The sequence below is a fragment of the Neofelis nebulosa genome, chromosome 7 (genome assembly GCF_028018385.1).
Source record: "Neofelis nebulosa isolate mNeoNeb1 chromosome 7, mNeoNeb1.pri, whole genome shotgun sequence".
Lineage (NCBI taxonomy): Eukaryota > Metazoa > Chordata > Mammalia > Carnivora > Felidae > Neofelis > Neofelis nebulosa.
Genome location: NC_080788.1, coordinates 42,574,710 through 42,596,853, shown reverse-complemented (window position 1 = coordinate 42,596,853; position 22,144 = coordinate 42,574,710). Strand labels below are relative to the sequence as shown.

The window sequence follows — 22,144 nt, the reverse complement described above, 5'->3', positions numbered from 1 at the left end:
TCCATAGGTATGGTCCTTAAGCATCCACCAGCCCACACTGGGTTCCTGCCACCCTCAGGAATGAAGGTCTCCTGTCCTCTTTCCCACCCAAGCCCCAAGCCTGATCCCTTCTCCTCTAGGACAATCAAGCCTTTCTCCTAGCTGGGCCTAGACTTGACAGAAAAAAAAAAAGCTCTGATGCTTTTCCTCTCCTTCCTGCAATCATACGCACAAAAAGCTGTCCATTACCAGCCCTCCACCCCATTCCGCAGGGCAAGTTGTGCAGGACTCAAAAGCAGGAAGGCTGGTGCCCCGCACGTGAGGCTCAGGGAGGATTACCTCTGTTCTTCTGCTGATGAGCCTGCAGCAGCAAGAAGGACGAAACCCTCGTTTTTCAATAACTTGATGATTAATTTATCTTCACCTAAACACATTTCATGTTCTTGATTCTAAAATAATCTACTTTTGGGATGCCTGAGTGGCTCAGTCGGTTAAGCACCCAACCCCTGGTTTTGGCTCAGGTCCGGATCTCATGGTCCGTGAGTTCGAGCCCCCGGGTCGGGTTCTGCTCTGACAGTGCAGAGCCTGCTTGGGATTCTCTTTCTCTCCCTCTCTCTCTGCCCCTTCCCTGCTCGTTCTCTCTCTCTCCCTCCTTCCCTCCATCCCTCTCTCTCTCTCTTTCAATAAATAAATAAACTTTAAAAAAGAAGAAGAAGAAAAGGCTTTGAAAAAATAAAATAATCTAGTTTTTTTGGAGAAATCCAATGTAATAGAACTCATTCATGTCCAGGCACCCAACAGGGGCTCCAGACAGCTTTGCCTATGAGTACTGAAAGATTGTGTGAAATCCACCTTGCATTTCCTTAAGAGAGAGAGAGGGAGGGAGGGGAAGGGTGAGGGGAGGGGGAGGGGGGTAGAGAACGTGTGCGTAAAAAGGGCAGAGGGAGAGAGAATCTTAAGTAGGCTTCACGATCAGCACCTGAGCAGAATTCAAGCGTCGGATGCTTAAAACAACTGAGCCACCCAGGCTCCCCTCCACCTTGCTTTTTTCAGCTGCCATCTGGCTTGTTACAATCTCGGGAACTAAGGTAAGGCTCAAAAAAGACTACACTCAGGGACTGGTTCGGCCCGTAGGTCAATATGCCTCTCTAAGGATTTGTCTATTTTATTTGTTGAAATGATTTGTTGTGTGTTAGGTCCTGTTGAAGATTATAAGAAAAAGATGACATGGCCCCTACTCCCATGACTTTGATTTTCTCATTGGGAAGGTATGCACCCGTGAGAAAGTTTCAGCTTAATAATAGTATAAAATAACAATGAAAGTAATGTCACAAGACAATTTAGCCCATCTCATTGATTTCTTGCAGTGATCCTGAGTGGTATTATGACCTCCTGTTTTGTAGATGAGGAAACTGAGGTTCAGAAAAGGGATCCTGTCCTCCCATAAACTGTGCTTCTGGTGGTGTAAACTAACATGGGACCAGAGGAGCTGTTACACCCCCCTCCGCCACCCCCACTCATCGCTAGCTTGCTCCCCACCTTCCCTGGCCTGCAAACTTCCCAACACATATACACACAACCTGGCTCTACCTTATGGTGCAACTGACTCTGCAATAGTCTATAAAAGTTTTACTGTTCCTTCTTTTAGAAAGTTGCTGGATCTCCCCAGCACTTGTAAATAATAGGGCACTGCCATCCCTGCCCCCACCCCGTCCCTAACCACAGGCACCCAGTGAGGATGAGCAAAATGGTCAGGGGAATCGGCGATCACAGACCTCCACCTGTAGGTTGTCCCGTGTGTTCCCACCTGTCAAAGAGAATATTCCCACTATTTCTCCTCCTCAGGCTCTAGCTCACGTCCATCCCTCCTGGAGAACCCTCCCTTCAAATTATGCTTGTCCACTGCACCCCACTGACAAGAACTTAGTCGAGATATTACCTCTCCGTCAATCCTTCCTCAGTTTCGTCCCTCCGTATGCTAGCATGCCAGTCTCGGAAACACCAGCGTCGTTTGAAGGCACGCTTCACCATCTGCTTCTTATTATAGTCATTTGTGGATTTGCTATCGGGGATTGAAGTCAGAGCTCTGAATCTGTGTCCAACCTCTGCCACCTATGACCTGTGCAAAATTGGGAAACCGAGCCAAAAGAAATTCACCCATAAAATGGGTTTTCTTGACGATGAAATGAGATAATAAGAAGAAAAGCATTTTGTGAATGATAAGAGGCTTCGCTTGTGCCCTGCTTAACCACTCTCTGCCCCAATTTGCAAATTCATAAAAATGAGTAGTAGTAACAGTGTGTCCCTTTGGGATTCGCAGCAAGGATTAAATGGGCTCACGTACATAAAGCAAACTGAGCACAGTTCCCTGCCTCCATCTCTGACCCACACATGATATCAGCAGGGCTGGGACCACAAACCCAGCAATATGCTCTTTACTCAGACCACGAGGTTGTGCAGGATTCAGGACGCCTTTGCAAACACTCGTCCACAAGGCTGACTTTTGGAATCTGGGCAGGAATTCCAATGCTCTGTAATAATCATCATCATCATAAACAGTTGGTGGTCCCTGAGTCTAGGAAATTAGTTTTTAGGGGCCAGGTCTGGCTGCGACGGAACGTGCCCTCACCCTCAGAGGAGGGACTGCAGAGCACGTGTGCCTATAAAACCACAGCTGATCCTCAGTGTGAGATGAAAGAGCCGCCATCCTGCATGTCTGGCCGCTGCATCAGAGCCAGAAGTGCCCCTCAAATGGCAGTTCGTAGAGCATTGGCCTTAGTCCTCCATAAGCACTGTTATCTCCGAAGTGCTTCAGTACAAATTTGGCACAGAGTGAATAAATCAGTTTAGACTTTGGGTCGAGGATCTGTATGTGAGATGGAAAAGAAATCATAGACTATCGAGCTAGAAGGGGCCAGTTTGGACCACGGTCCTTGCTGAGAACCTCCAAGCCAAGCCCCTCTGCCTTCGTCAACAGCCTTCCCACTTTTCAGGGGGAGGGGTCCACAGCCTTTCAGCACCCTGTGTCCCTAACCCTCTAGCCACAGTTGATATGACCAACAGTGGGCCAGGCCAGGTCAATCAGATACTCTTCTTGGAATTCTGGAGTTGGAAATCAGACACACTGGTGGGTTTCTTTGGGGACCTTTGCCAAGGTCACTTCTATGGATACAAAAGAGAGCGGGAGGCAGACAAGAGAGAAGAGTATTGGGAACTTGGACCTGTTTCCAGGGAGGCAGCCCTATGTGAGGAGGATCGCAAAAGTCACTCACCAGAGACATTCAATTTCTTTTGCCTCATTGCTTTAGTTAATTAACACAGTGTCTTGCATGCAGTTGCTGCTGAATAAAAGCTTGTTGACACTTGAATTAATAATCAAAAACAGGTGAAAACCTAGTCACAGTGTCGATCTAGGGGAGAAACAAAGAGGCCCTGAGCTGCTCAAAATCAGGAGCCAGATTTATCTGCAGTTCAAAAACAGGAAACCACTCATCAGAATAGTGGTTACCCTTAGAGAGTATGTAGAAGGGGCACAAGGGGCTTCAGGAATGTTCTGATTCTCATTCTGGGTGCTGGCTACACAGGTCTGTTGAGTTTGGGAGACTTCAGTGAGCTGTATGTTTGTGATGTATGTACAGCTCTGTATGTGTGGTACGTGTCAATAAAAATTTTTAAATAAAACAAATAAGGGTCAGGTCTTAACTCATCCCCAGAGCCTACCTGATGCAGTGCTGGTAGGAGTTCAAGGATCCACCTCCCTAGCATTTCCATACACGTGATATCTGGTTAAAATAACTAACCGAAGCAGCCTGGAAAAGCTTAGGAGTCCGAGGGCCAAGTCCCAGAAGAGCAGCCTTGTTCTGAAAAGAGTTCGGGGTGGAGAAGGGCTCATTGCTAGGGGACCAACCCCGAATGGTGTAATAACATTGTGTTTGGGCTAACGTCTTATACACAGACCAACAAACAGACGTATGGGTGTGAGCATATGTTCACATGCCTTGGACCTTTTGATAAATTCAGAACAATTATATAAGTCAATCTTACTGAAACTTTCTACATGGCAGGGACTTGTGGTTTACATTCCTTAAATAGTTCAATGATCACAACAACCCGATGAAGTGAGCATTACTATTTATCCTCATTTTTCAGATGAGGGAACTGAGGCACAGAGAAGTTTTAGTGACGTGACTAATGTCAGAAAGCAAATAAATGACAAAATCAGGTTGGTCTGATTCCAAAACTTATATATTTTTTAAATGTTGAGAGTGCATGAGCACATGGGGGAGGGGCAGAGAGCGAGAGACTCCCAAACAGGCTCCATGCGGTCAGCACAGAGCCCAACGTGGGGCTCAACCTCTCGAACCGTGAGATCATGACCTGAACCAAGATAGAATTGGACGCTCAACAAACTGGGCCACCCAGTCGCCCCCAAAACCTATATTTTTAAAAGAATACTTCCCAGCCCCCAAAAAAGTTATAAACAGAGGTTTGTACACTTCTCCATGTAAAATGTAAATACTCAGTTTCATTCATCAATGGTTTACACTGAAGGCACATCTGGTAGCAAGACAAGTGAGCTTGTTTGTTTCAAGGGGTAAATAGGAAATCATTAATTTGCTGGTCATTTTTCCATATGTGAAAGTTGGAAGGGAAGCAATAGATGCAGCAGTTCTGTAATCATACTTCTCCCAACAATTTTATGAGGTGGGTATTTTTATCTCTAGTGTGCAGAAGAAAGTGAGGCGGGAAGAGACGAAGGACCTTCATCCCCGTTCAGACTCTTGCCTGGATTACTCCAAAGCCCAAGAAGGCATTTTTACTCCCAAATATGGCAGCCTACATCCTTGTGTTGGCCTCTTAACTGGACCCTCTAGACTGTTGGATTGGACAGGAGGACTCATGTGTGGCCTGGCCTTGTGCTAGATCAGGTGTGCTCAGTGACTGGGCTGTTACTTCTCAGGGCTTCTATTTGTCCCTTAGCAATACCAGGGCACCCAGGCCCAATAGCCCAGCAAGCACCAAGAAAAAGTGATCATGCCAAGGAGCACACCCACAATGGGTTCCCTGGAAAGGAGGAACCCAGAGAGCACCACCAACACTCATGCCTTGGAGGAATTTGGCTGATGACTAAAAAGTCACAAGCCATGCCAGCTTCCCCAGAGAAGAGAAGGACGTTAAGTAACAGCTTCCCCGCTAACAGCACACCTGGGAAAAGTACATCATTTCCAGCTATGAGCTCACCATCCTTGCTCAGACTTCAAGGCTGACAGAGAGTGAGTGGAGGTGAAAACAAGCTATGGTGAGCTTTGCTCTCTCTCTCTTTCCTTAGCTGAGAAGATTCTCGCTGTGGGCTTTCCTGTTGCTGTTAATGCTATTTAACTGCAAGATATTGTGACTGCTACTCTTTTAATTCACACATGGGACATTCGTTCACTCAGTAAACGTATGTTGTGGGCCTATTTCCGTCAAACATTAGAAGGCGTGATGCATTCTGGCAGTCAAGAAAGGGAATTCTGTGGCGGTCTGAAATGGGTTCAAGTCCTAACCTTGTTCAGGCCTGGTCCAGTGAGAGTCTGGTGCTGTTATTACTCGTGTGATTACTCAGTGGAAGTTGGGTGCTTGTCAGGAGAGGGAGAGTACTCAAGGAGTGTTCCTGCTAGGAGAGGCATTAAGACAAGTACACAAATAGCCCACGATTGTGAAATAGGAAACATGCAGAATATGACAAGTAACCTAATAGGCAACTGAGAATTGTAAGCACTGTCTCTTTCAAAATTGTTCCTTGGGGAGGCCTCATATTTACATATAAAGCATTGTTGCTGAGAGTTAAAGGAGCTTCTTAACATTTATTAATTTATCATTATAATACAAGTAAAACATTTTTTACTCTTTTTTAAAGTCATGTCTACCCTCAACGTGGAGCTCTAATTCACAACCCCAAGATCAAGAGTCACATGCTCTACTGACTAAGCTAGCCAGGCACCCTCATATTCATTTTTTAACTTTGGAAAGTACAGAAAGCATTTCAGAAATGTCTCAAAATTCCATCATCGAAGCAACTATAGTCAATATTGTGCATATGTTCTTTTGAGTTTTTTCCAGAAGTATTTTTGAGCTCTACATTTGGAACCTCTATTCCCTTAGACTCTGTAGCACATTCTTTTGACTTTGCCTAGTGAGACAGATCTTTATCCTTTGAAGGTAGGTTGTATGTTAGAAACATTCACAAGTCGTCAGGAACCAGGTGTGGCAAATTTGATGTGATCAAGCCAAGGGCACGTTGCTTTGGGTCCAAACACAAGATGATAGAGTAATGAAACTAATTTTATTGGGTGGCTTGTCAAATAGCTCTAATGACAGTTCCAGTGAGTTGCTTGAAATTTCACTTTGCATAAGCAGCGACTTAGAAATAAAAGGTCTCCAGGGCACCTGGGTGTTTCAGTCAGTTAAGCATCCGACTTCAACTCAGGTCATGATCTTGTGGTTCATGGGTTCGAGCCCTGCGTTGGGTTCTGTGCTGACAGCTCAGAGCCTGGAACTGTTTCAGATACTGTGACTCCCTCTCTCTCTCTTCCCCTCCCCCACTCATGCTCTGTCTCTCTCTTAAAAGTAAACATTTAAAAAAATTGTTTAAATAAAAAATAAAAAGGGGTGCCTGGGTGGCTCAGTCGGTTAAGCGTCTGACTTCGGCTCAGGTCACAATCTCGCGATCCTTGAGTTCGAGCCCCGCGTAGGGCTCTGTGCTAACTGCTCAGAGCCTGGAGCCTGTTTCAGATTCTGTGTCTCCCTCTCTCTCTGACCCTCCCCCATTCATGCTCTGTCTCTCTCTGTCTCAAAAATAAATAAACGTTAAAAAAAATTTTTTTTAATAAATAAATAAAATAAATAAATAAATAAAAAGATTTCAGGGCCAGAATGCTGAGTTGTTCATTTTTAACTTCTGGGCACCCGAAGTTAAAAATGTTATTCCTGACAAGTAATAGGCACTTAAAAACAGTTGGGTACCATGAAGGAGATCAACCACTTTATGTTTTAATTGATTGTTAATTGCTGTGTGGCTTTGGCTAACATTCCTTCCTCTAGGAGACTCAAGAGATTATAAACCCTCCAGAATTTTCCATAATATACTCAAGAATATATTTTGAAAGAAGAGCAAAGGGGAAATAAGAGATTGTTAACACTTTAATTATTCATTTCATAAAAAGGTTCCAGTTATAAAATTAAACCTTAAATATATGGCTATACTCCCTTTTGACCACCATATTCAATCCTATCCACCCCCCCCAACACCTTAGAGGAAATGAATTCAGTTATCATATTGATATGCACTAGCCAATTATTGTATGTTTGTGTATGTGTGTATATATATAATATATGACATATATAAAGCATACGTATCATTTTTTACTAAATTGTATCACTATATGTATGATTCACTGCTTACATTTTTTCAGTCAAGTAAATTAAAACTGACTTCTTTAAGGGGGACAAGACCCATTTACATATTTAAGTGCTGGTTCACTTCCTTTGAAAATAAGCTCTTGATGTCATAGGACTCCCATAGCCCTTCCATGGCATTTGGGAGAATTTAGAGGAGCCAGAGAAGTCAGCAGATGCACAGAAGAACTTCCCCACGGGCTAGCCCTCGAATTTATCAGCGCAGCACCTCACATGTGACAGTGGCACTGAGGAATGTGGTGGATAACATGAACTGATGTCAAACTCCAGGATTAGACACCTCCTAAGAGATTCCCTTTATCCTTCACGACCCATGATGCATCTGTCCTCCACAAAGGTATCTGGCTCCTTGAGAACATATTTCTATTTCCAGCTTGTACCACCTTTAGGGGCTAATGAATTCAATATATTATATCTGCATTGAGAAAGAGGTTTGCATCCCTACCATTATCATCTGAACTAAAACAGCTGGACTTTGTCTCTTCACATATTTTCATGGATAGCAAAAGAGGATTTTGCTTCAGGGAAATGTGGACTGAGATTCTCGTATTCCCTCTATCTAGCACAAACAGTAGAGGGTGAAATGGAATCTGGGAGCCAGGAATAGAGTCATTATAACTCAACTGGCTGGCATCTAGATAGACAGATCCAGTGGTTTTTCTCCAACCTCTTCCCAAGGCAGATGTCACACGTCTCAGCTAGCATCTGTAGCAGCCCCACAGTTTGGGGAGGAACAAGGAACAGAGCTGGAAATGAAATGGCTCCTGTAAGAAAAGCCTCCCTTGGGTGGTATTTTAGGACATGAGCTCAGGCTGCCTTGTCCTCAGTCATCTTGCTAGCATTTAAGCAGCCCCTTGGGTCACGGATCATGGCAGGTGCTGGGAAGGAAAGAAGGCCATGCTAAAAATAACCAGCCTCTTCTGGAGCTCTGCCTGCTGCTGGGAGCTCCCTCCTCAAGCGGCAGCACCTCAGAAAAAGAGCAGAGTTTCCTCCACCTCAAGCAGTAGGAAAGGCCCGGCTCTTTCCTCCTCTGCAGTCATTGATGGTCCTCTGGAGAAAATACCCTCAAAGAAGCATTTTTACTGAGAAATAGCAATTTCGATTAAAGCAAGAAAACGGGCTCTCTTAAGGAGAAGCCAGGGTCCCAGTAGAAAGTGCTGACGGAGAAGGGTTTTGCTAGACCGCCAAGAAAGGGTCTTTACGAAAACAAGGAAGTCCACTGCTTATTTTCAGTAACCTGGGCCCACCCATAGGCCTCCAACCCAAACAATCGCCACTGAAAATTGAGCTGTTGGCAGTGGCCTGGCAAAGTCGCAGGAACAAAGTTCTACAAATCCCAGGTTTGCGCATGCCGAACACAGCAGTCCTCCGAGAGCCTGGATGGGTGGTAGCTAGATGTCAGCTAGAGCGTGAGGCTCAGGCTAGCCCACGTCCACGGGCATTTCTGTGTCAGGTTTCACATCTGCAGAGCAAGAGTGGGGTTCTGCCTGCCACTCAGGAGGCTTCAAAGGTCACTTTCACATATGTTCCTGTTAAGGACATCAGTGGAAACTTGAGAACCAAGTATAAAAATATAAAAATGAACAGGTGGCATCCAATGCGAAAAGAATGCGGGGTTTGCCGGGAAGTAATGATTAAAACCATTCCAAAGCTTAAATGTGGCCCCCGAGGCTGGCTCAAGTCTCTGGACTGCAAAGTCTGTGGACGCTTTCATTTCTGCACAGTCTGGGTCTTGAGGAAGCTGCTATGCTGACCTCATATCTTGTCTTCGTTTTCCCCCAAACATACCACCTGGATTGATTGGTGGCTCATTCTTTTGCCAACCCGACGGTTTTAGCAGGTGTAGATTTCTTTTTTTTTTTTTTTTTTTTTAGCAGGTGTAGATTTCTTTTTTTTTTTTTTTTTAATTTTTTTCAACGTTTTTTATTTATTTTTGGGACAGAGAGAGAGACAGAGCATGAATGGGGAAGGGGCAGAGAGAGAGGGAGACACAGAATCGGAAACAGGCTCCAGGCTCTGAGCCATCAGCCCAGAGCCTGACGCGGGGCTCAAACTCACGGACCGCGAGATCGTGACCTGGCTGAAGTCGGACGCTTAACCGACTGCGCCACCCAGGCGCCCCTAGCAGGTGTAGATTTCTAACAATTGCCTCAAACTCTCCCTTGAAGCTACTAGGAACAAAATTAATGTACCTGCCTTTCTCTCTTCATGACGATGTCCTTCTTTTCCCATCTTGAGCCATAAACATAGAGAAAGGTCTCATTGGCCCAAACACGCTTTCTCACCAGGTTATCCCAATAGCTGAGGGAGGTGGGGTTTAGGAACCGGGGTGGTAGTACAGAGATGGCCTGTACAAGATAAGACACCCTTTCAGTCCCAGCCTCATTACTGTCACTTTTTCACCGTGTTCGTATGGAGAAATGACTTCTGGTGGCCCTGAGTTCTCTCCTCCTCACCTTATAATGTGTTACTTTTCAATATGAAATCAAATATTAATATAAACACGACTGCAGAAGGGTTAATGGAAAGAACACCGTTGCTGGGAGCTGGGACATCCACGTTCCTATCCTTGCACTCCCACCTCCCAGCTAGGTGATCTGGAGCCAGCCACTGCCCTTGGCATTCCAATCTCTAAAGGGGGAATAACAGTGCTCATCCTGACGCTGTCACAAGTTGTAAGGAGGAGGTAATAAACTTGAAAGTGCTTTTTAAACCGTACGTCCATAGGGACTATGGCCACTCTTGAGGCTGCTAAATTCCACAAGTCAGGCTTGATTAAACCTACGACAATCAGGCTTGATTAAACCTGCTGCTGTCGTAAGAAGAGATTTGTCAGGCAGGAAAAGCCATATGCCTCTTTTCATACTGGGAGAACCATTTTGCCCGTGCCAACCCTCCAGGTCGCAAGCACACTCGGGTGACTCGCAGCGGGATATGGGACCGGCCGTGTGTCGCTGAACAATGGAGGAAGGCATCCACATAGCCTCAAGACTTTTCTCAAGGCTCTGAACCCTTCCTGGAAACAGAGCCTATTTTCGTTGGGTCCTTGGTGGTAGCATCACAAGCCCTTGAGAAAGAAAACTCCCTTGTGTACGAGGAGAACATGCTGTATCTTGTTCTATGAGACAGTGAGCCATGAGCATAATAACACGCTGCATTCCAAAACCCAGTGGAAGAAGCAATTGTCTCTAGGTTTAATTATAGATTCTTCACTTTCCCTTAATTGCTTGAGTCAGCACTGTTGACTCCGGGGCAGTCACCATACACAGGTAGAGCTATTGCTGTCGAACAAGGTGCGACTATCAGGTAATGAGGTTTTCGGTTGGTTTGGTTTTTTAAACAAACAAACCCTCACGTACATATTCAGGTAAGTGCTCCTGTTAAAGGTGTTGCTGATGTAACATAAGCTTTGCTTATGTTAACTCTGTTTTCTTTTTTTTTTTTAATTTTTTTTAACGTTTTTATTTATTTTTGAGACAGAGAGAGACAGAGCATGAATGGGGGAGGGTCAGAGAGAGGGAGACACAGAATCTGAAACAGGCTCCGGGCTCTGAGCTGTCAGCACAGGGGCCCGACGCGGGGCTCGAACTCACGGACCGTGAGATCGTGACCTGAGCCGAAGTCGGCGCTCAACCGACTGAGCCACCCAGGCGGCCCAACTCTCTTTTCTAACCAAATATTGGGAAATGTAGTGTGGCCGGTATGGGTGCTCTCGTGGGAGTAAAGGGACAGTATTTTTAATACTAGAGCTCTCCTAGAAAACCTGAGATATGTGATCCTCATAGCTATAGGAGGCACAGACAGCATCTGGGACAATGATAGTAACACTGTTGCAAATACACATTAAGTGACCCCTAGAGAGAGGGTTTTATCCTCAACATACAGATTTTCCTGGAGGAAAGGATCCACGTCTCCTGTTCACCATCTGTGATCCCATAAACTCTAGTTAAATGCCTTGCATACCACAAGCATTCAATATATATTTGAAGGACGTCTGTCCTACCCTGTCACAATACTTACATTTATTCTTCAGAAAATAAACCATCGAGCCCATGTTTTCAATAGAAATAAATCTTTGGAGACTAGTTTTGATATCTTCCCTTCCCAGTCCTGTTTCTCCTGCTTACCTGTAGCCATTGAAGAGTCATTCAACAATCATTGATTGAGAAATGACTGAATACTAAGCACTGGAGAAATCTGGAAATTCCACAGACATTCTTAGTGTTCACAGAGAACCTCAGGGCCAAGGTGTTGTGCAGGCTTCTACAACGCCATGATTTGGTCAGCTTTTCACTTTCAAAGAACACAGACTCTCTCATGTTACCCCAGGAAAGAAAGGGAGTTATTATAAGGACACTCAGAACTGAAATATGATCATATTCTCCCAGTCTCTCTCTCTCTCAATGGTGCTTCTGTTTATCTTGATATGTCTACTCCATTCCTTCTCCATAACCAGACTTCTCTGCTTCCTCAAAATTTAGATGATGCATGACCTATTGTAGTATATTAGTCAAGAGAAGCTAGTTATGCTTCAGTAAAAACAGCCCCCATCTCAGTGACCTAAAATAGCAAAGGTTTATGTCTCACTCGAGCACTTGCTCACCAAGGGTTAGTTGGGAGAGGGGGGAGCTCCTCTTATCACAGCCACTTGGGAACCTAGAATGACAGAGCAGCAATAATCTTGAAAAGGGAACATGAGGAGGCATGTGCTCTTAAAGTGTCCACCATACGTCACTTCCACTCACATTTCCTTGGCCAAAGCAAGTCAATGACCACAACTAACTTAATTGAGTGGGGATGTGCAATCCTACCAAGGCCCTGATTGGAGAGAAAGCCAAAATATGTATAAATACCCTTAATCACCCTCATACAAGGCGTCTTCAGCCCAAGACTGCAAACCCCTTTTGTTTCAGCAGCCACAGCTAATGATTCATATTTTCCATGTTCCTTCATTCAAACTGCAGTGAGAGAAAAGCTGAGTGGCCCAATCCGTCTTGGCCTGACAGGCTGCAACCTATGTCCCTGGTTAGCCCATGGATCTGTCCTTAAGTTATGGCCAATCATCTGGGGACAGGCATATGCACTATAGCACATGGCTGTCCAGCCCATGCCTCTTAATCCTCTCCAGCCACCGGAAGATCTGTCCAGTGTGGAAGAAATTGTTGTTTGAGTTAAGTCATGATGTTTGCTTGTCCTAGCCCTTGGTGGCAGGTCATAGACGGTGCGGTCCATCAAGCTAGGTGGGGTCTGGCCATGAGGCTATTTATGGGGCAAATTCTCAACAGTGGTGAGATGGAAATGAGGGAAACCAGGGACCTGCTACGTTAACCCATCAGTGTAAGATCAATGGTGGCACACTAAAGGATTTAAAAAATTGGCTCTATGCAGCTCTGTTTCCACCCTTGGACACCACAATCTTCCTCCTCTGAATATGGACCTAGGTGGGAGGAGCAGAGAGGGTAACAGAACTGGGTGACTTCAACCCACATGAGAAGACCTGAACGTGTGAACCTGAAATTCAAGTCCCATATTCCCCCATCTATCTTTCCAGTCTCATGTCCCAGTCTCGTGTTCACCCCCAAATAAGCCTACTATCCAACCACCATCAAACATTCCTTTTTCTTCCCTTGGCTCCTCCAATACCCTCCTCTCTGACTGCTACCCTTCCTCTAAAATCAGTTTTAAAATCACCACTTTCCAGAAAAGTGTGTTTTCTGTCTGCCATGACCCGGTCACTTCTAGGTCTTCCTCCTCTGAATTCTAAAACCTCTGCTCATGCTGCACACCCGGAGGACACGGACAGGCCGGATTCACTTTGGAATCCCAGAGCTTAGTGCCTGCCTAGTATGTAGCAGTTCCTCACCAATGGCGTGTTTAATGAACGGTCTGTAGCACTGGACATTTAAGGAAACTTTAACAAGTTCCTCTGCTATATTAGGCACAGTGGAGAAAAGTTAGTAATATATGATCTCTCCAGGAGTTTCTCTAGTTCAGTTGCCTAGTTTCACAGATGAGAACATTGAGGCCAAGAGAGGAGAAATGATTTGCCCTTTGCCACCCAAGCAGCCACTATCTACTGAGCTCTTTGCTATGTGCTAGAAAAAAAAAAAAAATGCTTTTCACTCTTTATCTCATTTTCACCCTTGGAACAACCCTAGGAAGACTTTTATACCTACTTTCCAGAAGAGAAAACTGAGGCTTAAAGAGATTGTAACCTAGCTAAGACCACATTGCAAGAAGGTAGCCAGGCCGGGTTTGGATCCTAGAGTCTGACTCCCTAGACTCTTGCCCCCTATGCGGAGCTCCAAGGTAGGGAGTCAGCTCCTTATGGTCCATGCATCTGTATATTGCCCAGAGGCCTTGAACTTTTCTGTGCTCCAGTGGCTGCGTTGACACATGGTGATTTAAGGGTTCTGGTGCATTTTTGTGCCACGCAGCTCCTATGTACACAGGTCTAACATTCTGACCATTAGGTCAGGGTATTTTTTCCTGCCTGGGCAGTTGGGCTAGTGGAAGAAACCTGATAAAATCCTGGAGAGGAACTTGATCATTCTCTGAAGGACTTACAAGTTGTTTGGCCTGCCTAATCTGCTCAGGCACCGTCTGGGGAATATTCGGTATCCATGTAGTACAGGTTGTGAATTGCTCCGTGGGGACTGTTAACAAGACCCTCACCAACTCCATCACAGCCAGTCTCAGACAGGGCCCTGGGGCAGCCCCCTTTCCTCCTCTCCCACCAAAGCTCTGAAAAGAACAGGCTTTTCCCCCTTGGGAGCTGGGAGGTGTAGGAGATGGAGAGGAAATCCTCCTGCCTCAAAGCAGAGATCACTCTACAGAGCTGGATCTGGTCCCTCCTCAGGGATATGGCTGTGGGTACAAGGACTTCGCTATGACACTCAGCCCACGTGTCGGCAACCTGGTGTCTGAGCACCTAAACATGGAAAGAGGCTGACACCCTAAAATCAGTGCAAGAAGAATGACAAAAAGCTAGATCTGGAGGCATCTCAGGGATCATCTCCCCCACCCTGGATATGAAAAGATGAGGAAACTGCAGCACTGAAGCTACTTGTCAAGGTCACACAGCTGCTGGTGATGGAGAACCAAGACCAAGGTGCCCGAGTCTGAACTCAACGTTCTTTCCGCTTAAACTCCCAACCACCCACCTACACACCGACTCACGCCTTCCTACCCTTGGCCATAGCACCGCACACAGGCGCACGCACAACTAAGCCAACTGAGTCCTGTGTCCCTGAAGTCTTTGACTGCCCCTCCCCTGGGAAGAAGGACACACAGAAGACAGATTCGCAGACACCCTGACCCGCACCAGCAGGCAAGTCTCGGGAGCGGCCCCCGGGCCTTCGTCTCCACTCTCCTTTTCTGTGCACCAGTTGAGTTTCCGAGAAAGGGAGCGTCCAGATAACACCTGGCGAGCTGAGAGCCGCCAGGGAAGCACGGGGCCGGCGCGGGTGCGGGGAACTCGCAGGCCGGGCCCCGCGCGGCCGCTGCTCCGGGGGCCCCCGGGGCGGGATGCTGAGAGCGCCGGGGTCTGGCGTCTCCCCGGGGCCACACGCGCCCACTACCTGACCCACGCTCCCCCGGCCTCCTGGGGCTCTGGCGGGCCCGGCTCGGGACCCCGACGGCAGGGCACGGGCTCCGGGAGGAGGGGGCGCGGAGGGCACAGGGCACAGGTCAGGGCCCCGGCCCGGCTCGGCCCCAGCGAGGCCTGGACGCCCTCTCCCTGGCGCGCAGGTTTGGGAACAGGGCGGCCTCGCCCGGCCGCCGCCTTGGCGGCTCCGGTCCCCATATATAGTCATATCCACCGTCAACTGGGAGGCCGGCAGGCGGCAGCGAATGGGCGCGCGGCCCCCGCGGGAAGGAGCGGGGCGGGGGCAGGGGGCGGAGGGAGGAGAGGGGGAAAGGGGGCAGGAGAAAAAAGCTTTTCCAAAAAAGTATTGGCTGTCTCGAGGAATGCGGTCGCCCCCTTGGGAAAGTACATATCTGGGAGCAGCAGGCGGCTCCGCGCTCGCACTTCGGCTCGGCCGCCCCACCGCGCACTCGCCTCTCCGCTCCCGCCGCAGCCCCAGGGCCCCTCGCCGCCGCCACCATGGACGCCATCAAGAAGAAGATGCAGATGCTGAAGCTCGACAAGGAGAACGCCTTGGATCGAGCCGAGCAGGCGGAGGCCGATAAGAAGGCGGCGGAGGACAGGAGCAAGCAGGTCTGCGCCTCCCCGGCCCTGCGCTCCCCCCGCCCTTCACGGTGCCCCCGGGCCCTGAGCGCCTGGCACCCCTTCCCGGCCGGTCACCCCGAGGACAAGGGGAGCCACTCCCCACCCCGCCACTCCTGGGAGGCCGGGGACGCGCAGCTGAGAAGGGGGAGGGGAAGAGCAAGACTCTGGCTTACGCTAACTTTTTGGTCTCGTCCGGGGACGTTTATTTCCCTCCTCGGCTTCCCAGAGCCCGCGAGGTCTTCTCGACTCCTAGAGACACTTGACTCTCAGGATCGGAGATCAGTGTTGGACCGGAGTGGGGGGGCGAGCAGGTTAGGGTGAATCGAGTCCAGAAAGTGTTAGAAGTTCTTCTGGACTTTTGACTGGAAAGAATAAAACCTTCAACTGGGGTAGAGAGCCTGAGCAGGGGGAAGGGGCAGGGAGGTGGAGGTGGGAGCGGGGGGGGGGGGGGGTCGAGTCATGAAGTTTTTTCCTAAGAACAAAGATGGAACAGAATGGAGAGTACGGCCCGAAAGCCAGGGAGACTGGGGCGTTTTTCTGCACCCGCAGTGGTGGACTTGAGCGCGCTGGGGCCTTGGCAGGATTCTCGTCCCGCGGGAGGTGGGGGTGCAGGGTGGGCCACAGTGCGGTTCCATATTCAGGAGAGAAGAGGTTACTTAGAGACCCTTGAACCCCGAGTCGGCAGCGCCCCAAGCCGAGGGGCCGCAGCCAACCAGGCGCTCGTGTGTTGTGTGTGTCTAACACCCGGTCCGTGCCGGCCGCCCGCGCCCGCCCGCCGCTGCCCCCCAGCTGGAGGACGACATCGCGGCGAAGGAGAAGCTGCTGCGGGCGTCGGAGGACGAGCGGGACCGGGTGCTGGAGGAGCTGCACAAGGCGGAGGACAGCCTCCTGGCCGCGGATGAGGCCGCCGCCAAGGTACCCGGGGCGCGCGGCGCAGCACGGCGCACGAATGGCTAACTCTGTCTCTCTCTTTCTCTCTCCCTCCCTGTCTTTCCCTCTCTCTCTCTGCTGTCCCTGTCCTTCTGGTTCTGTGCACCCACACCCCTCCCCCGCGGGATCACGCTGCCTGCTGCACCCCACCCCCACCCCTCCCCGTCCCTCACGGCCAACTCCCAGCTGGAAGATGAGCTGGTGTCGCTGCAAAAGAAACTCAAGGGCACCGAAGATGAACTGGACAAATACTCCGAGGCTCTCAAAGATGCCCAGGAGAAGTTGGAGCTGGCGGAGAAAAAGGCCACTGACGTAAGTGCACGCACACAGTATCTCCCTCAACTCCTGCCCAGTGGCCACTCTGAGGTCACCACAATGGCCAAGGGGCAATGGAGGAGGGTCACCTCTTCCTGCTGGACACCCGCACACAGCCCTGACATGGCCCAGAGCACTGGATGCTGCCTCAGACTTCTATTGCACACGTTCATTTATACTTCATCCACTCCTCTCTCTTTTTCTCCTTCTTTCCCCCACTCCTGGGGATGGAGGTGGGTGGGTGAGAAGCTGGGAGTGGAGTGGCTGAAATTGGATGCTGGAGGTGAACCTTGCCTCCCTGGTGGCAGAAAACCTCTGCGGTGTCATCACCAAGGTTTGTGCAAACAGAATGCCTAGTTTACTTTCTTTCCTTTGCAGCCTCTGGTGGGTGGGAATGCCTGGTTTTCAATGGTGAGTCTAGTCAGGGTACAGAGGGCCTGGTCTCTAAATTGAAGGAATGACATGGTGCTACTTTTACTTAGAAGGCTGAGCTTGATGTTGGGGTGCAGAGACACTTGAGGCCTCCTTGCTCACTAGGGAAGCCTTAATCCAGCCCTTAAGATCTGCCTGGGAAGATGATACTTGCTTGGGTCTGCAGTCTGACAGCACTAGATCCTGAAAGTACCCTGGGAGTTATATATAGCTCAGTGCTTTATATGGTATAGTGAGCTAACTGCCCCCTGCCCCTCCTGCTTGCCCCACCCCCACCTGTCAGCCTTCTGACAACCACCACATAGTTTCAGGGGTGATGCACACACTGCAAAAACTCTACCAGCACTTTGTCCATTGCCCTTTGGAATCTTTTTAGCTGAAGAGCTTGTCTCTTCTGCTCCATAAGTCAAGCCAAGCATTAGATTTCCAAAGGAACGACTTCTTTTCACACTGTTGGATTCCATTGTAGAAGCTCATTAAGGCTAGAGGCCCAATTAGGAAAGAATTCCTTGGGAAGTTAGTAACAATTCCAAGAATGTATGAGCACCGGGGAAAGCTGTGCCCAGAAGTTGAACTACCAAGCACAATGGCAGAATTTTTTGTATGAGAGTAAAATGCAAATTGCTGGAGGGTCTTGGGCCTTGAAACCAGTAATGGCTTTTTGTGGCGTGAAAGGCTTAAAATGTAATCTCCAAGCATGCTTTGCAAATGGGAAATCCAGACATAGGACATTTAGAATCGACCAAAAAAAAAAAATTCTTTTTTCAATGAACATCAAGATTACTGGAAACGGGGTTCACAGAAGCACTGACTTAGCTAAAACATTAAAGCTACAAACTACCTGGCTTTAGAAAAAGAGCCAAAAAACACATATAACTCTGTGTCTGCTTTGTATAATGTAGATCATATGTCTGCTTCGTGTAAGGCTAAATGGAGGATGTCTGTCTCCCCCAAATTCTCCAGCAGGACGTTTATTTAGCTTTTTCAAAAGAGCCGCTGATAGATCAAGGAGAGATATTCCTTATAAGGAAAAGAATGCAGAGAATTTGAAAATAGCCTAGTAAGACTGAAGGAGAAAAAAGCAACTACAATTCTTAAAGGGGAAAAAAAAAGATCATAATTGTTGTAACTATGTAGTGCTATCATGTCTTTATTGAAAAGTTTTGTTTAAGGGAGCTTTGGAATGAAGTGGGGCAGAAGTGGATGAGGATATTTAAAGCCACCTTGGTGGAGGCGGGGTTAGCAAGGGAGGGAGCTTTTTGAAACTGTGTTTTGGTTTCCTACTGGAAAACTGGCTAATATGGTACTTTTTTTTTTTTTATAGTAGATTGATCATTGAACTTTTAAGATATTGTAGGTTGTTTGGAATGTGTAGGGATGTTGAAGAAGAACATTTGCAAAGAAATGGTACATTTAAAGTGATTTCCTAACAAAAATAATCAAGAGTTAAGGAGGAAGAGACCGATATCACTAAAGAAAGCGGGAGATAGGAGGTCAGCTTCCTGAGGTAGAATCATATTACATTTGGAGTTAGGACATTTCACTGTCATTACTCACCAATTTAAAAACATTTTTACATTTTCCTACTACTTAAAACCTTTTTCTACATATTTACCAATACTTTACAAATTTTATTCCAAAAGAAGGGTCTTCCTAGCTTAAAAGATTGTAATTCACAAGGTAGCAAGCATCCTGATGGTTTTCTTTTGAAACTTTTGGTGTTCCATCTAAATGAGGCTGAATGGGATCAAAGGCTCCATTTTTTCTCTGGCCCCCAACCCCTTCCCCAATATTGTGATGTATCTGATATTTGCAGTATGTGAGTCTTTATTCCTTGCAGATCTTTGCTTCCTAAATCAGTGATTCTCAACCTTATGTAAACAGAATCTCCTAGGGAGGTTTTAAAAGCCCAAATCCAGACTGCACCCCAGGCCAATTAAATCAGAATCTCTGAGAGTGGAACTCACGCATTAGTATTTTTTAAATGTGCACCCAAGGTTGAGAACTGTCCTAAACTCTTGTATAAATGACATCAGCATTAAAATGAACTCACCTAAAACTGTCTTTCCCAGGTATTTGAAAAGCAGGACATTAAGTCATTAGTTGGCTGCTTTAGAGCACTTGCAAGTGTCCAGTAGTTTCCCTGGCGCCCCCTTCCTCCACCTTCAAAGTTGGAGGCCCACTGTCGGGACTCCTCTGGGGGAGGAGTTGTAACCTCCCGCCTGACCCGATGAACTGTGTGGAAACAAAGCGAGAGGCTCCACCTACAGGGCGTGAGGGCACATGCTGAGGTTTGTGAGAGTCTCAGCGGAGACTGTGACAAAATCCATAGAAAATGAATCAGGAAAGCAAAGGAGGTTCCTTGTCAGGGCTTTGGAGAAGGAGGACGGGGTTGTCAAGTATGTTTTTGTTCTTCATTATTCCCACACTTAAATACATCAGGAATTGACTTGAAGGGCCTCCTGTGAAAAAGGTGAGGAAGAAAGCCATGAGATTTGGAAGGCATTTAAAAACGCAGCCCAAATGGGAGAATTGGCAGAGGACGGTTCCCAGAGTTTGGGTTTTCATCCAGCTGTAGCCAAAGGCTCTCATAGTGTTCTGTAGCCTTCATGGCTGTGCCTTTTAAAGGCATCTCAGTCCAGCCCAGAATTGGTCAGATTCCAGAAGATCTCTGAGGCTGATCTAAAACCAGAGAAGCTTGTAAGTTATAAGGGACCCGTGAGATGATTGTTTTTATGGAAAGGGAAGTGAGCCCCAAAGAGGTTCGTGGCCCTGAGAACACAGCCCATGATGGGGCCCCACCTGACTCTTAAGGCAGTGCCTGCATATTTATTCACTAAAGCTATCATTTGAGTTAACTATGTACAATGTATTGTGCTAGGCACTTTGTTTTATTTCATAGATCTCACCACAGCCCCATGAGGGAAGTACTGCTATTAATTCCACTTTTATAGATGAAGCCCAGAAGAGTCAAGTTACTTGGCCAAAGTCAACAGCCAGGAGAGATTCTAGGAGCCGGATTCTAACCTACCTAGGAACGCTGCATTTAGAAAGGTTTAATCAATATGTTAGGTTTAATCAAGGTTAATGCAATATGTTAGTGGTTTTCACTTCGTGAGTTTAGTGAAAGAGGAAGGTTGTTGTGATTAGGATCTTGTGTGCCGTAGTTCTTTATAACGAAGAAAGGTCCTGGGGACACACTCAGGCCCCAAACTCCTCCACTCAGCTTCTCTCTTGGGCTTGGGAATTCTGAACTCCCGAGTGCGAACTCCCGCCGCCAGTAGGCGGCACCACCGCCCTTAGCAACCAGGTCCGTTACCCGGGGTCACCACGGAGCCAAGGAGGGGCGCTAGGAATCGCAGTAAAATCCCTGGCGCGCTGGCCTCCCTCCCGGCCGGGCCCAGCTCTCCAGGTGTCCCAAAGCGAGTCCACCACCTCCGACAGCCCCGGTGCCGCGAGCATGCGCAGTGTCTCACGCGGGTTGCATATTCCCGGGGTCCGTGGCGCGCGCCCCGCCCTCTGTGCCCGCCCCCGGCGCTCGCGCACCCGCCTGCGGTTCGCCTGCGCCGCCCGGGAGACCGCCACTTCCGGGCTGGTCCTGGGCCGCTGGGGGCGCCGCCGTTGCGCGGCGCGGCCTGGGCGGGGCGGCCGGGCGCTCAGGAGTGCGGCTTCGGCAGCGGCGGCCGGAGCGCAGCAGCCGGTCTCTCCCACCGCAGTCCGCCGGCCAGCCCGCCGCCGCCCCGCGCGATGGCCGGGAGCAGCTCGCTGGAGGCGGTGCGGAGGAAAATCCGAAGCCTGCAGGAGCAGGCGGACGCCGCGGAGGAGCGCGCGGGCACCCTGCAGCGCGAGCTGGACTACGAGAGGAAGCTGAGGGAGACCGTAAGGGACCCACCCATTGCCCACCTACCCCCACCCAGAGGCGCCTCCGCCCCAGTTGGGCCCACAGAGCTGTGCAGGGCCCTCCAGAGCCCACCTACCCCTGCCCCCACGCCTCCAGGGGCGCACCTGGCGCACCTGGGGCAGCTGGCGTCGGACTCTAGGGAGGGGCCCTGCCTGTTCCTTTCAGCCCTTCCTTTCCATCTTCGCTGGTTTAAAGTAAAAGCCCCGAGGGGAAGCAGGAGTGGTGTTGAGAAGGTTCTGGAAGCAGCGCTTTCCCAGAAAGGGCTCTATTTTGGGGTTATTTGCGTTCGGCCCGGGTGTCTCGGGTCCCTCGGGATGTGCACTTTGCGCTGCTGGCATTATTTACTCGAAGGGTGGGGAGGGAAGAGGGAAATCCTTTTGGAAATCCGTTCCTTTGGAAAGGGGCGCTGACAGGGAAAGTCTGGGGCACTGCCAGACTTTAGGGCCGGGGGATGCTAAACTCCACCATCCCCGTTGACCATTGGTTTTCTTTGTGGTGGTTGAGACATTGACAGCGCCGGGCTCTGACATACATGTATGTATGACATGCATAGTATGAGGCCCGCTTACCTTTCCCTTTGTATTAACCATCTCTCCTCCCTAGTGGTCATATACAGATATTCCTTTGTTACCGAGTATTGAGAAGAGTTGGCTACATGTCAACGATTATTGGGTGTATTCTCTTGCCGGCTTCCCCCTCCCCCATGTTGAATGTAATACCTGGCTTCCTTCCTTTCTCCTAAGGCAAATGTATCCAACATACAGGAACAGGATTTCAGAGGTAGCTCAGGCATTTGCTATTTGTTGATTTTCGAGTGTGTGTTTTAAATCAGGATACTCAAACACCTTGGGAATTTTATGACAAGCATAATATGGTGTCCAGCTGTGCTTAATACGGAC

At 48.4% G+C, this 22,144-nt stretch overlaps 1 protein-coding gene across 27 annotated transcripts in view; it reads left to right on the top strand.

Annotated features, from left to right (window-relative positions):
• The first annotated feature begins 15,426 nt into the window (after positions 1-15,426).
• Positions 15,427-22,144, top strand: part of TPM1 (tropomyosin 1) — a 28,030-nt gene continuing 21,312 nt past the window's right edge. For 2 of the 27 annotated variants that reach the window (XM_058737497.1, XM_058737505.1), the window contains exons 1-2: positions 15,437-15,655; positions 16,457-16,582. In XM_058737497.1, the coding sequence (XP_058593480.1) occupies positions 15,542-15,655; positions 16,457-16,582 (240 nt within the window). In that variant the 5' untranslated portion in view covers positions 15,437-15,541. Of the gene's footprint in view, positions 15,656-16,456; positions 16,583-16,783; positions 16,910-21,002; positions 21,224-22,144 lie in introns of those variants that run through there. The other 25 variants (XM_058737492.1, XM_058737498.1, XM_058737496.1 and 22 more) reach the window with 22 other exon arrangements.